We start from the raw sequence: 12,907 nt of genomic DNA on the forward strand, positions 1-12,907 counted from the left end.
ATGTAGAGGACAATAAGGACCGAAAAAGACTTACAAACAAAAATTGTACCCCAAGATAAGACTTTTGAATATTACTAGTACTAAACTCAAACTTTGTGAAATGCCACATTATACTAAAACTAAAAGACATGAGGTGCACGGTTCATTGCATATGAATATTCAACTATGCACCTCTCTCTCTCTCTCTCTCTCTATATATATATATATATATATATATATCTGAGTGTGTGTGTGTGTGTTAATTTTCTAACTTTTGTTTTCCCTCTTCAATCATGCCCTTCAATAGCTTACGCTTTTATATATACAAATGTAATTTTCTTGTTCTTAGCCAAAATTTTTTAACACTAATTTTTATATAAAATCTTGGTTATTATATATAAAAAATAAGATATTAATTAGACTTGAAATTATGATAAAAATACAACATTTAGAGATTGTTGACTAAAATATAAAACATGAAGTGAATTTATGGCTAACCCCATATTAGCAACACCTTTTATTTTGGTCAAAAAGTTTTATTTTTTATTCTATGAGTTATAGAAAGGAGAGAAAAGGTGGTTGGTTGACATCAATTCCAATAATAAAAAATATTGATTTTGTTGTTGATTGTAACATCCCTCATTCCGGGATAAAACGACAATCTCATGTCAATAGAAAAAAAACAGAGTATTTTTTTTCTTTTTTGTGTATATATATATATATATATATATATATATATATATATATATATATATATATATATTCATGGTCTTTGTATTAAAATTTACCGGAATTTCAACGGAATCTCCTCTATACCGAAAGGTCCCAAATTATTGACATAGAATCTATTTACATCTTTAATAGCTCGCATCTCATAACTTAATTCCCAACCCAATCATCCTGGGTTTCAATTCCACACATATACTCACACCTATCAACCATAATATTTAAGATATGCATTAGATAACAAAATATCATTATGGATGGATAAAAAAAAATAAAAAAAAATATAAATACATAGACATGAAATATGGTTATATGAACTACAGGGTTAAATTCATTCAATCAAGTTTAAACATTAATTATACAAATTAAGTTACACAAATTAAGTTATACAAACATTTTCATGTTTACAAAATACAAGAATATACTTCCTAAAACCTAGATTACAAGAAGGGAACATAAGCTAGGATCTACTCTTGTCGTGCATGCGATGATCCTAAAACAAAATACATATTATTGAAAGGTGAATATTACAATAAATATAACAATACGAATATCTAACAATTTCAACAGGGTAAAATGCATTCATAGTTCATTCGCTTCTTCCTTCTAGTTTTTATTAGAATCTCTTCCTGATCCAATTATTAATAATTGTTCCTTCTGCCACTTTTAACCTTCATTCCAGACTTTATGAAATAAAACATGATTATTTTTTTGCTTATCACATTACCGATATCAATTTCACTGCTATCATCATCATCAACCCATATGAGTCGATGCAAGGTGATCCCCTTACTCGGGATCCTAACATACACTAAATATATGCTAGTTCATACATGGTGATTCCCTTACCCGGGATCCTAACATACACTAAATGTATGCTAGTCCAATCATGGCGATCCCATTACCCGGGATCCTAACATATAATAAATATATGCTAGTTTATTCATGGTGATCCCCTTATCTGAGATCCTAACATACACTAAATGTATGCTAGTTTACTCCTCAAATCGCACTTCTCATATTTCTCTTGTAAGTGATAATTTCATCATTTGACAATTCACACAATAACTTTTCACCTTGAATACACATTGTCGATACACGACGTCGGGCGACGGCTCCGCTCTTTTTGTTGTTGTTTAACAAAAAAAGATTTTTTTTATTATTGGGGGAAATAGATTTTATTGGAGTCGCCATCTAGTAATTTGAGGGAACTAGAAATCCCAAATTAGACACTGGTCCCAGAGATTCAGGTACTGGGTTAGTTATGATTAAGGGAAGGTAGACACCACCCTTAAAACATCCTTTCAAAAGAAAGGTTACCCTTACTTGTGTGTTTTTATATTTGATTCAAATGCTATTATATTTTGAGATTATTTGTAATTTTTGTTTTGTTTATAAAATAGTTAACGTCGGTCCCTAAAATTAGGAGACACGTTAAAAATGACATCAGTCCCTAAAAATAGGAGACTCGTCTAAGATATCGACGTTTAACCCTAAAAAGGAGATTTACGTCCGAGTTACCAAAAAAATAAAATTATGGACATAATCCATATTTGTCTGGTTTTTAAAGTTTTTATTTGACATCGGTCCTTTTCTATAAAAAGAGACGTGTCCACAAACAATATTTGTTTATAAAAACAAATATTTTGATATTGTTGAGATATGGGTATAATTATATTCGAAAATTGGGCTTTGGACCCACGAACGGTAACATGATGTGATGGGCGTTGGACCCGCGTCGTTATTCTTTTTATACTTGTTTTTTGTTTTTTTTTGTTTTATTTTACAACATGCAATAAAAAATTTACAAATATTTACATAAAATAAAATGTTAGGAATTCAACAAAAATTACCTGAGTACCCTGTACATGTAAAAGACCGAAATACCCTCGGATTTCTCAGGAATTTACGAAAATGCCACTGGCGGCGCGTGTGGCTCACGCGCGGCTACTGTTGGCACTGGCGAAGTTTCCCGGCGAGATTTCTGGGAAACGAACCGTCGATCCTGGTAGATCTGAGGGAAAGGATTCTGATGGTGGTGGTCTCGACGGTCGTTGATGGCTGACGAGGGAGAATCGTCGACTTGAAGCTTCGGTGGCCGGCAACGTTCGCGGTCTCTTTCCGGCCAGATGAGGCGGCGAAAACGGCTAAAAACGCCGGGGTTTTGCTTTAAACCAGTGGATCAACCTTTATGCGGTGGTGCGGAGGCTGTAGGTGGCCGGAAAGTGGAGATCGGATGAGAGAGAGGGCGTCGCCGGCGAGAGGAGAGAGAGAGTCCTGAGTCACGCTATGGTGTGGACGCGTGCACGATACACCTGTACTGCCAAACTCTATACACCGTTGGATCTCGGATGAATAGATCGGATGGCTGTGATTGGCTTGATCTGAGGTCGATCGGACGGTCTGGATGAGTCTGGGTTTAGATCCGGTGTGACGCGGCGAACCAAAATTCGGTACACCGGATGACGTGGCGCAACGGGATTAAGTCTTGGATTATTTTAATGGCTGAGATGAGTTGGGATATATTTGGTATTTTTTAAATTGTTTTTTTTTAAAAAAAATATCCTACTCCTGTCAAGAAAAAACTATAAAATATGCACAGTAACAATTCTTTTCTTTTCTCCCCTGCGTCCGCTCCTCTTTTTTTCTTTTTTCCCCTCTCTTTTACTCACGATTGTCACGGCTATTTATAGCCAGTGAATAGTTGATTTCTGCCTAATTATTGCCTAATTGTAAGGAAAAAAAAAAAAAAAGTCTCTCCCTAACATTACCTAATATGCCTAATATTACCTAATATGCCTAATATGACAAAAAAGTTTTTTTTTTTTATTATATATAATAATAAATATTTATATAGATAAAATTAAAAACTCAAATCAGTATTAGAAAAAGCCCGACTCAACCGCTAAAAATCAATTTTAATTACCGAAAATTATGTCAAAACATAAAAAAAAACTTTCAATGGGTATCAACCCAGTGAACCGGGTTTTGACAACAAAATAACAGTTTTGACCCAAAATGACCTGAAACTTATTTTTCATCCCGGTCGACATGGTTTGACCCGTATTTACCCGATGAACTCGGTTTTTTGTCGAAAATGACGGTTTTGACCCGAAACAGCCTGAAAACTCATTTTTTCCCTGGCCGACATGATTTGACCAGTATTGACCTGGTGAACTCGGTTTTGATGGAAAGATGCGGTTGACTCGAGAACAAATATTTTTTTTGAATTTTAAACTTTTTTATTTTTTTTGGATTTTTATAAATAATAATAGAAATAAAATAACATTCGAGAAAAACTTGGTGAATCCAAAATTGGGTTACAACAGTTTCCCCCTCTTTACAATGCTTACGGTGCAAAGACATTGGAAAATTCATTTTCTTTTGACTTTGCATAGTAAGTTTTGTAAAGAAAAACGATGGCGGTGTTGAAAAATACCCAGGTCTAACTGTTCCAGGCGACCTACCCGCTGGTGAAAATGGAAGCAAAGAATTTTGTGAGTGGTCTAATTGTTCCAGGCGACCTGCCCGATGGTGAAAATGGAAGCAAAGAATTTTGTGAGTGGTCTAATTGTTCCAGGCGACCTGCCCGATAAATGAAAAAAAATGCGAGGGAACTCGCAAGTGGTCTAATTATTCCAGGCGACCTGCCCGATGATAAAATGCGAGGGAACTCGCAAGTGGTCTAATTGTTCCAGGCGACCTGCCCGATAAATAATAAAAAAATTGCGAGGAAACTCGCAAGTGGTCTAATTGTTCCAGGTGACCTGCCCGATAAATGAAAAAAAATGCGAGGAAACTCGCAAGTGGTCTAATTGTTCCAGGCGACCTGCCCGATGATAAAATGCGAGGGAACTCGCAAGTGGTCTAATTGTTCCAGGCGACCTGCCCGATAAATAATAAAACAATTGCGAGGAAACTCGCAAGTGGTCTAATTGTTCCAGGCGACCTGCCCGATAAATGAAAAAAAATGCGAGGAAACTCGCAAGTGGTCTAATTGTTCCAGGCGACCTGCCCGATGATAAAATGCGAGGGAACTCGCAAGTGGTCAAATTGTTCCAGGCGACCTGCCCGATAAATGAAAAAAAATGCGAGGGAACTCGCAAGTGGTCTAATTATTCCAGGCGACCTGCCCGATGATAAAATGCGAGGGAACTCGCAAGTGGTCTAATTGTTCCAGGCGACCTGCCCGATAAATAATAAAAAAATTGCGAGGAAACTCGCAAGTGGTCTAATTGTTCCAGGCGACCTGCCCGATAAATGAAAAAAATGCGAGGAAACTCGCAAGTGGTCTAATTGTTCCAGGCGACCTGCCCGATGATAAAATGCGAGGGAACTCGCAAGTGGTCAAATTGTTCCAGGCGACCTGCCCGATAAATAATAAAAAAATTGCGAGGAAACTCGCAAGTGGTCTAATTGTTCCAGGCGACCTGCCCGATAAATGAAAAAAAATGCGAGGAAACTCGCAAGTGGTCTAATTGTTCCAGGCGACCTGCCCGATGATAAAATGCGAGGGAACTCGCAAGTGGTCAAATTGTTCCAGGCGACCTGCCCGATAAATGAAAAAAAATGCGAGGGAACTCGCAAGTGGTCTAATTGTTCCAGGCGACCTGCCCGATGATAAAATGCGAGGGAACTCGCAAGTGGTCTAATTGTTCCAGGCGACCTGCCCGATAAATGAAAAAAATGCGAGAAAACTCGCAAGTGGTCTAATTGTTCCAGGCGACCTGCCCGATGATAAAATGCGAGGGAACTCGCAAGTGGTCAAATTGTTCCAGGCGACCTGCCCGATAAATGAAAAAAAATGCGAGAAAACTCGCAAGTGGTCTAATTGTTCCAGGCGACCTGCCCGATTGATAAAATGCGAGGAAACTCGCAAGTGGTCAAATTGTTCCAGGCGACCTGCCCGATAAATGAAAAAAAAATGCGAGGAAACTCGCAAGTGGTCTAATTGTTCCAGGCGACCTGCCCGATGATAAAATGCTTGAAAGTGAATGAGCTTCAGGGTTGATGAAAACTTCTAAAGGAAGTCATACCTGTGCGGTTGAGATTTGATCTGTAAATCGATCTCAAAGATGATGTAAGCTTCTCACGAAAGTCGTATATGTAAAGCTGAGATCTGATTTGCAAATCAATCTCAAAGATAACACTCAAGAAAGTCTTACATGTACAGTTGAGACCTGATTTGCAAATCAATCTCAAAGACGACGCTCAAGAAAGTCTTATATGTACAACTGAGATCTGAGTTGTGAATGGATCAGGAAAGCTTCTCAAGAAAGTTTTGTATGTACGGTTGGGATTTGATTTGTAAATGGATCCCAAAAGATGAGGAAAGCTTCCCAAGGAAGTCTTGTATCTACGGCTAAGATCTGATCTTCTATTGAAAATGATGGCCGGAGCAAATTCCTTATAAATCACGCAATATTTGGCAAAAGACATCATCCACTTCTCACATTTTCAACACTCTCAAAGTTCTTAACTTTTGAAGTTTTAACCATGTCTTCCTCTTCTTCCAATGCTAATCCAAACCTTGTTCCTGCGGTAGAGCCTGTAGTTTGGCGTACTACCTTTGAAGTGAATGGTCGTCCAGTTACAATAGAGGATACTGTAATGGACGATGAAGATACCGCTGTAGCCGTGGCTAGAGACATGATCCTTCCTCGTGATGAAATGATGATGGCAGCGAGGACCGATATTGAAGTAGTGAATCAGTCACTTGCTCTTAGTGTCAGAGCTACTTCGTCTTTGGTGAATGTTGCGGAGCGTCTTCATGCCAGAAGACTTGAGTTGAATACTCAAATTCCCGAGCTCCATAATTAGATTGAGAATTTAAGGAAAAGGCTCCATGATGAGAGACGTTATAGGAACGAATTGGAGAGGAGAAACCAAGAGCTCAATGCACGTGTTGACTTTTGGAGGGACTATGTTAACACTCGACACCTCGAGTTCGAGGAAGAGATGGAGCGCATGCATAAGCAATTTGAGGAATTCTGAGGCATGATTGGCCATCAAGATGAAAATATCCCTAATCATCCTCGCAGTGTTTAACGTTTGTACTTGTAAACCATTATGCCTATGAATAAAAATCCATCTTCTCATCTTCATTCATGAATTTTGCCTGTGTGGAATTGTCATACTTGATATGATTTAGAAGGACGTCATTTCATCCGAGTCTCGTTGGATCCCGTGAGGAGTTTTGTTTCGTGAAATATCTGCAAAACAAATATGCAATGCTCGTGAAGTTAGATGATATGCAATGCATCTTACCTGTTTTTGAAATATAAATCCCCATTCATCTTGTTTAAGGGTTTCGACTTTGAGTGAGCTCTTTTGATTTACGCGTACTTCAAGTCTACTCAAGCTGACCCATGTTGTCCATTTTCTAAGATAAGCTTTGTTTGAGTTTCCCAACAGTCACTGCACGTTTCTCTATTGGTAACTTCATTGAGAGAATCAGCTTCTCCGTGGCCCGACATTGTCCTAGGATTTCATCTGCATTTCTTTTACTAAAGATGTATCAGTTATCTTGTTGTCTAACTGATCATATTGTGAGAGTCAACAATCTCCTTTCATAGATACTGGAAATCATACTATTTCAGTCCTCATGCTAGAAGAAGCCCATAGTTGTATTTTCCACTAGGGAAGCAAATTTCTTTGTGCCATTACGGATCTGGTAACTGCTTCTCTACCCCCTGGGAGAATTAACTGCCTCATTCCATTTCCTCCTTTGCTCTTATTTTCATTAGAATCTCTGATTTTCTGATGGTGCCTTGTAGTGTGCCATATATTCATTTTTCTTACAAAGAAAACCTTTTTTTCAAAAATGATTTTTCAAAAGATCTGTTTTGTTCTCGAAAACTGAAACTCTCAATGTCTGTTTATAACAATGTTCAGGCAACTCTGGGGCTTTATGTCAAATCTCCTGGTAAAAGTAATCTAAGATGAAGGTAAGTGATGAGATGACCTTCTGCTTTGGTTTTCAAAGTGTTCAAGCGATTGCTTGAAGGTATTTTGAGACAAAAGAAGCAATTTGCCTTTTATCTTTAGAAACACTCTTTTTAACAGCATGAATAATAATGAGTAATTATTTGCTACGCCATGCCTCTTTATGGAAAAGTTTCTTATATTTTGAGAACACCATTTATTGATCTAGGTTGCTTACTTGATTAGAAAGGACTTCAAAGGCACGTAATGTATTTCATGGCTCAAGGCTATAAAAGAAAAAGTATTCCATAAGCTCAAAAAAGTGTTTAAGGGCTTATAAACTATAGATCACTATTCTCTTGTCTTGGCATTTTCTTTTGCTACCTTGACAACAAAAATGACGATAAATATTCAAATGAAGAACTTCTGTTTTCTTTTGTTATTCCCATATTTGTCAGGAATTCTCTCAATTGTTTGGAGTTTTATTGCATTCTTTGTTGTCAGACTTTCTTTGTAAGCTCACATGCCTTCAAGACAATTCTCTTAGTCATATTTCTCTTTTTGCCCCCTAGTGTAGGGTGTGATCTTAGTTAAGGTTCTTGTGAAAGAAAAGGCTTTAAATAGACTCGGCTCAAATTGGGACTGCAAAGGATAATTTTAAAGAAAGTGAAAGGAATATCAAAGATGGCCTTTCCTCATTTCAAGTAAGATCAGTTAAAACCAATAAACTTTGTCCACATCCAATGTAATGCTTTGGATTTGTAAGAGACCATGTTTTGGAGTCCATGACAAACTAATGTACTACCAACCATTATTCATGCTGATAAAATGTGGATCCAAGACATGATTTGGGTTATAGTTGTTCCGATTGCATGTTTTTGACTTGTTTGGTCATCTCTTTCAAGGGAGTTGTTCTGAACATTATTCCAAACAAAATCATTGATTTATTTCATTGAAATCACAAACAAAATCAGTTCTTTTAAAACCCCATTTAAGAAGAATGGATTCTCCTGTAAAAAAAGTTTGAAATATCAAATTGTTGAGCCATTGAGATCATGCATGGGCTTTTTGGTGAGGTATAATGCAAAGAGAATTTCCTGGCCAAAACTTTATTGATTTGATTGGATGAAACCATCATACATAATACTTTTTTCACAGAATCAGAGTTCACAGGCCTAGGTAAATCATCTCCATCCATCTTACTTAACAACAGAGCTCCTCCAGATAGTGTTTTCTTCACTACATATGGGCCTTCATAGTTTGGTGCCCACTTGCTTCGGTCTTCACTTGGTAATGGCAAGATTTTCATAGTACAAGATCCCCTTCTTTGAATTGTCTTGCATGATTGGGCAAAGAGTTGGACTTCACATTTGGTGCATCATCAAAAGATATCCATCCAGCTTTTATCAATTGCAAAAGCTTGTTCTTAAATGCATTACAACTTTCAATGTTATGCCCAGCAGCGCCAGCATGATACTCACATTTCAGATCTGGCTTATACCAATTTGGGTATGGAGGTTGCAGTGGGGTTAAGGGAATAGGGGCTATTTGCCCAATACTCAACAACTTTGAGTACATTTCTCCTAAGGGAAGTGGTAATGGTGGCAATCGTTCCTGGGTTCTTTGAAAGATCCTTCTTGGAGGATTAACAATCTGGTTACTTTGTTGGTCATTTGGTTGGCTTTGTTGGTTGTTAGGGAAAGGTTTAGTGAAGTTGACACTTGCAACTTGTTGGGTAGGCATTTGGAAGTTATAATGGTGGTAATTTGTTTTCTTACCCTTATACACTCCTTCCACGTTGTTCACCTCAGAATCCTTCTTCCCTGTAAAGCCTTTCTTCTCAGTAGGCTCTGACATTCTCCCCACTCTTATCGCTTGTTCTATTCTCTCAGCGATAGTTACAGCATCATAGAAATGCTGAGCTGAACTACCCACCAGGTGTTCAAAGTATGGAGATTTAAAAGTGTTAGAAAACAGAGTGACCATTTCTTTTTCTAACAAAGAGGGTTGCACATGAGATGCTTTTTCACGCCATCTCAAAGCGTATTCTCTGACAGTCTCTTTGTTGCCCTTCTCCATGACTAACAAGCTTGACCTGTCTGGGGCTACCTCCATGTTGAATTTATACTGCTCCACAAAGGCTTTTACCAAATCTTTCCACTTTCTGATCTTGGTGTTATCCAGCCTTGTATACCAGCTTAATGCTGATCCAGAAAGACTGTCTTGAAAGAAATGGATGAGAAGTTTCTCATCATTCACTACTTCTGCCATCTTATTGCAATAAGATTTAAGATGAGTGACTGGGCATTCAGTTCCAGTATACTTGATGAATTCTGGTACCCTAAATTTTCTAGGTACAACTACATTTGGAACTAAACACATTTCTGCAGCATAAACAGGATCATATAAGTCTGCCCCTTCTACTGCCTTCAATCTCTCTTCTAGAGCGGTCAATTTATCATAATCGACATTTTCAGAGAATTTCATCCTTTGTGGGTCATCAGTTGCCAGATTTACAGTAACTGGCACTTGTGCTGGTGGAACATTGGCAGTGAACTGCTGTTCAAATGCAGAGGGATTTGCCCCTAAATTTTGAGGCGGGAATACAAAGGGAGCTGCTGGCATAGATATAGATGGAGTTGCAACTGCTGGCTGAGTAGAGGTACCTTCCCCAGACTTGGCTACTAGGGCCTGCTCGAGTAGACTCGTAAGTCGTGCTATATCATTTTTCATGTTCTCCAACTCTCTTTGATAATGAGCCTCCAGGTGTGCCCTTTCTTCGTTCTCCATTATCTTCTTTCGTTGTCGAGTGTAATGAATTTTACGGCCCTTTGGGGGATCTATATTTTAACCTGAGTGAATGCAAGTAAACTAAATGAAATGCACAAATGGATGCAAATTGTCATATGGTGTATGCATGATTGTTATTGGTTTCAAATTTTACTTTAACTTATGACGAGGAACAGACCAGATCAAATTCTCTTAAAAAAGTTCTCACTGAGGACTCCAAACCTACAGGGACTTGAACCGATTTAGGGGAGAAATTTGATGTCATGTTCCGATGGCAAACAATCCCCTTTATCATGTTGGTTCAATTTTGATCTGGTCAAAAATTCCTCAATAGTAATGTTTTTTTTTTTTTCACACTTCCTATAAGGATCGGTGGAGATTTAATGAGAATATGAAATATATATAAACATGCATGTTAATGCATTGACATTTGTTTGTGTCCTAAAAGGTTATCTTAATTGATAGGATCTAGCTCATAAGATTTGGCTTAGTTTAGTCTATCCCTGAAGATATTTTTTTGGTTCTTAGATTGCCCGAATTACCCATGGGGTAGTCGGCCTCTTAACCTTATACAACATGAGTATGGGAAGAAAATTCCACAATACCCGTTATATAGGGTGAGTTACAATCCAAGCGAAAGTCCATATGAGCATCAGTGGACATATGTCACACTTGCCACCTGAATCTTTCTTTTCTAATCTTAAAAAGGACGAGCTCGGGTCCAGAGCTTTTATGGGTTCACTGTTAAGTGTGTGAATACACAAATAAATAACATGCATGTGTAATTAAAAAATGAAATGATTTACAATTGATATTGCATAAAATAAATAGTGCAAATAAAATAAATACTCAAAAAATAAATAGCAATAAAAAAAAAATGAAAAGCACACACAAGCAGTTGGTTCAACCCTATCCCCAGTGGAGTCGCCATTCTGTCGATACACGACGTCGGGCGACGGCTCCGCTCTTTTTGTTGTTGTTTAACAAAAAAAGATTTTTTTTATTATTGGGGGAAATAGATTTTATTGGAGTCGCCATCTAGTAATTTGAGGGAACTAGAAATCCCAAATTAGACACTGGTCCCAGAGATTCAGGTACTGGGTTAGTTATGATTAAGGGAAGGTAGACACCACCCTTAAAACATCCTTTCAAAAGAAAGGTTACCCTTACTTGTGTGTTTTTATATTTGATTCAAATGCTATTATATTTTGAGATTATTTGTAATTTTTGTTTTGTTTTATAAAATAGTTAACGTCGGTCCCTAAAATTAGGAGACACGTTAAAAATGACATCAGTCCCTAAAAATAGGAGACTCGTCTAAGATATCGACGTTTAACCCTAAAAAGGAGATTTACGTCCGAGTTACCAAAAAAATAAAATTATGGACATAATCCATATTTGTCTGGTTTTTAAAGTTTTTATTTGACATCGGTCCTTTTCTATAAAAAGAGACGTGTCCACAAACAATATTTGTTTATAAAAACAAATATTTTGATATTGTTGAGATATGGGTATAATTATATTCGAAAATTGGGCTTTGGACCCACGAACGGTAACATGATGTGATGGGCGTTGGACCCGCGTCGTTATTCTTTTTATACTTGTTTTTTGTTTTTTTTTGTTTTATTTTACAACATGCAATAAAAATTTACAAATATTTACATAAAATAAAATGTTAGGAATTCAACAAAAATTACCTGAGTACCCCTGTACATGTAAAAGACCGAAATACCCTCGGATTTCTCAGGAATTTACGAAAATGCCACTGGCGGCGCGTGTGGCTCACGCGCGGCTACTGTTGGCACTGGCGAAGTTTCCCGGCGAGATTTCTGGGAAACGAACCGTCGATCCTGGTAGATCTGAGGGAAAGGATTCTGATGGTGGTGGTCTCGACGGTCGTTGATGGCTGACGAGGGAGAATCGTCGACTTGAAGCTTCGGTGGCCGGCAACGTTCGCGGTCTCTTTCCGGCCAGATGAGGCGGCGAAAACGGCTAAAAACGCCGGGGTTTTGCTTTAAACCAGTGGATCAACCTTTATGCGGTGGTGCGGAGGCTGTAGGTGGCCGGAAAGTGGAGATCGGATGAGAGAGAGGGCGTCGCCGGCGAGAGGAGAGAGAGAGTCCTGAGTCACGCTATGGTGTGGACGCGTGCACGATACACCTGTACTGCCAAACTCTATACACCGTTGGATCTCGGATGAATAGATCGGATGGCTGTGATTGGCTTGATCTGAGGTCGATCGGACGGTCTGGATGAGTCTGGGTTTAGATCCGGTGTGACGCGGCGAACCAAAATTCGGTACACCGGATGACGTGGCGCAACGGGATTAAGTCTTGGATTATTTTAATGGCTGAGATGAGTTGGGATATATTTGGTATTTTTTTAAATTGTTTTTTTTAAAAAAAATATCCTACTCCTGTCAAGAAAAAACTATAAAATATGCACAGTAACAATTCTTTTCTTTTCTCCCCTGCGTCCGCTCCTCTTT

At 38.1% G+C, this 12,907-nt stretch overlaps 1 protein-coding gene across 1 annotated transcript; it reads right to left on the reverse strand.

Moving 5' to 3' along the window:
* Positions 1–8,934: 8,934 nt before the first annotated feature.
* On the reverse strand, positions 8,935–10,419 carry LOC118031717 (uncharacterized). Its single transcript, XM_035036209.1, has 3 exons — positions 9,953–10,419; positions 9,660–9,847; positions 8,935–9,551 (listed from the first exon to the last, which is right to left on the reverse strand). The coding sequence occupies exons 1-3, from the start codon at positions 10,417–10,419 to the stop codon at positions 8,935–8,937; spliced, it is 1,272 nt and encodes a 423-aa protein (XP_034892100.1).
* Positions 10,420–12,907: the final 2,488 nt, after the last annotated feature.

Source organism: Populus alba, chromosome 17 (assembly GCF_005239225.2).
Source record: "Populus alba chromosome 17, ASM523922v2, whole genome shotgun sequence".
In the NCBI taxonomy this organism is placed as follows: domain Eukaryota; kingdom Viridiplantae; phylum Streptophyta; class Magnoliopsida; order Malpighiales; family Salicaceae; genus Populus; species Populus alba.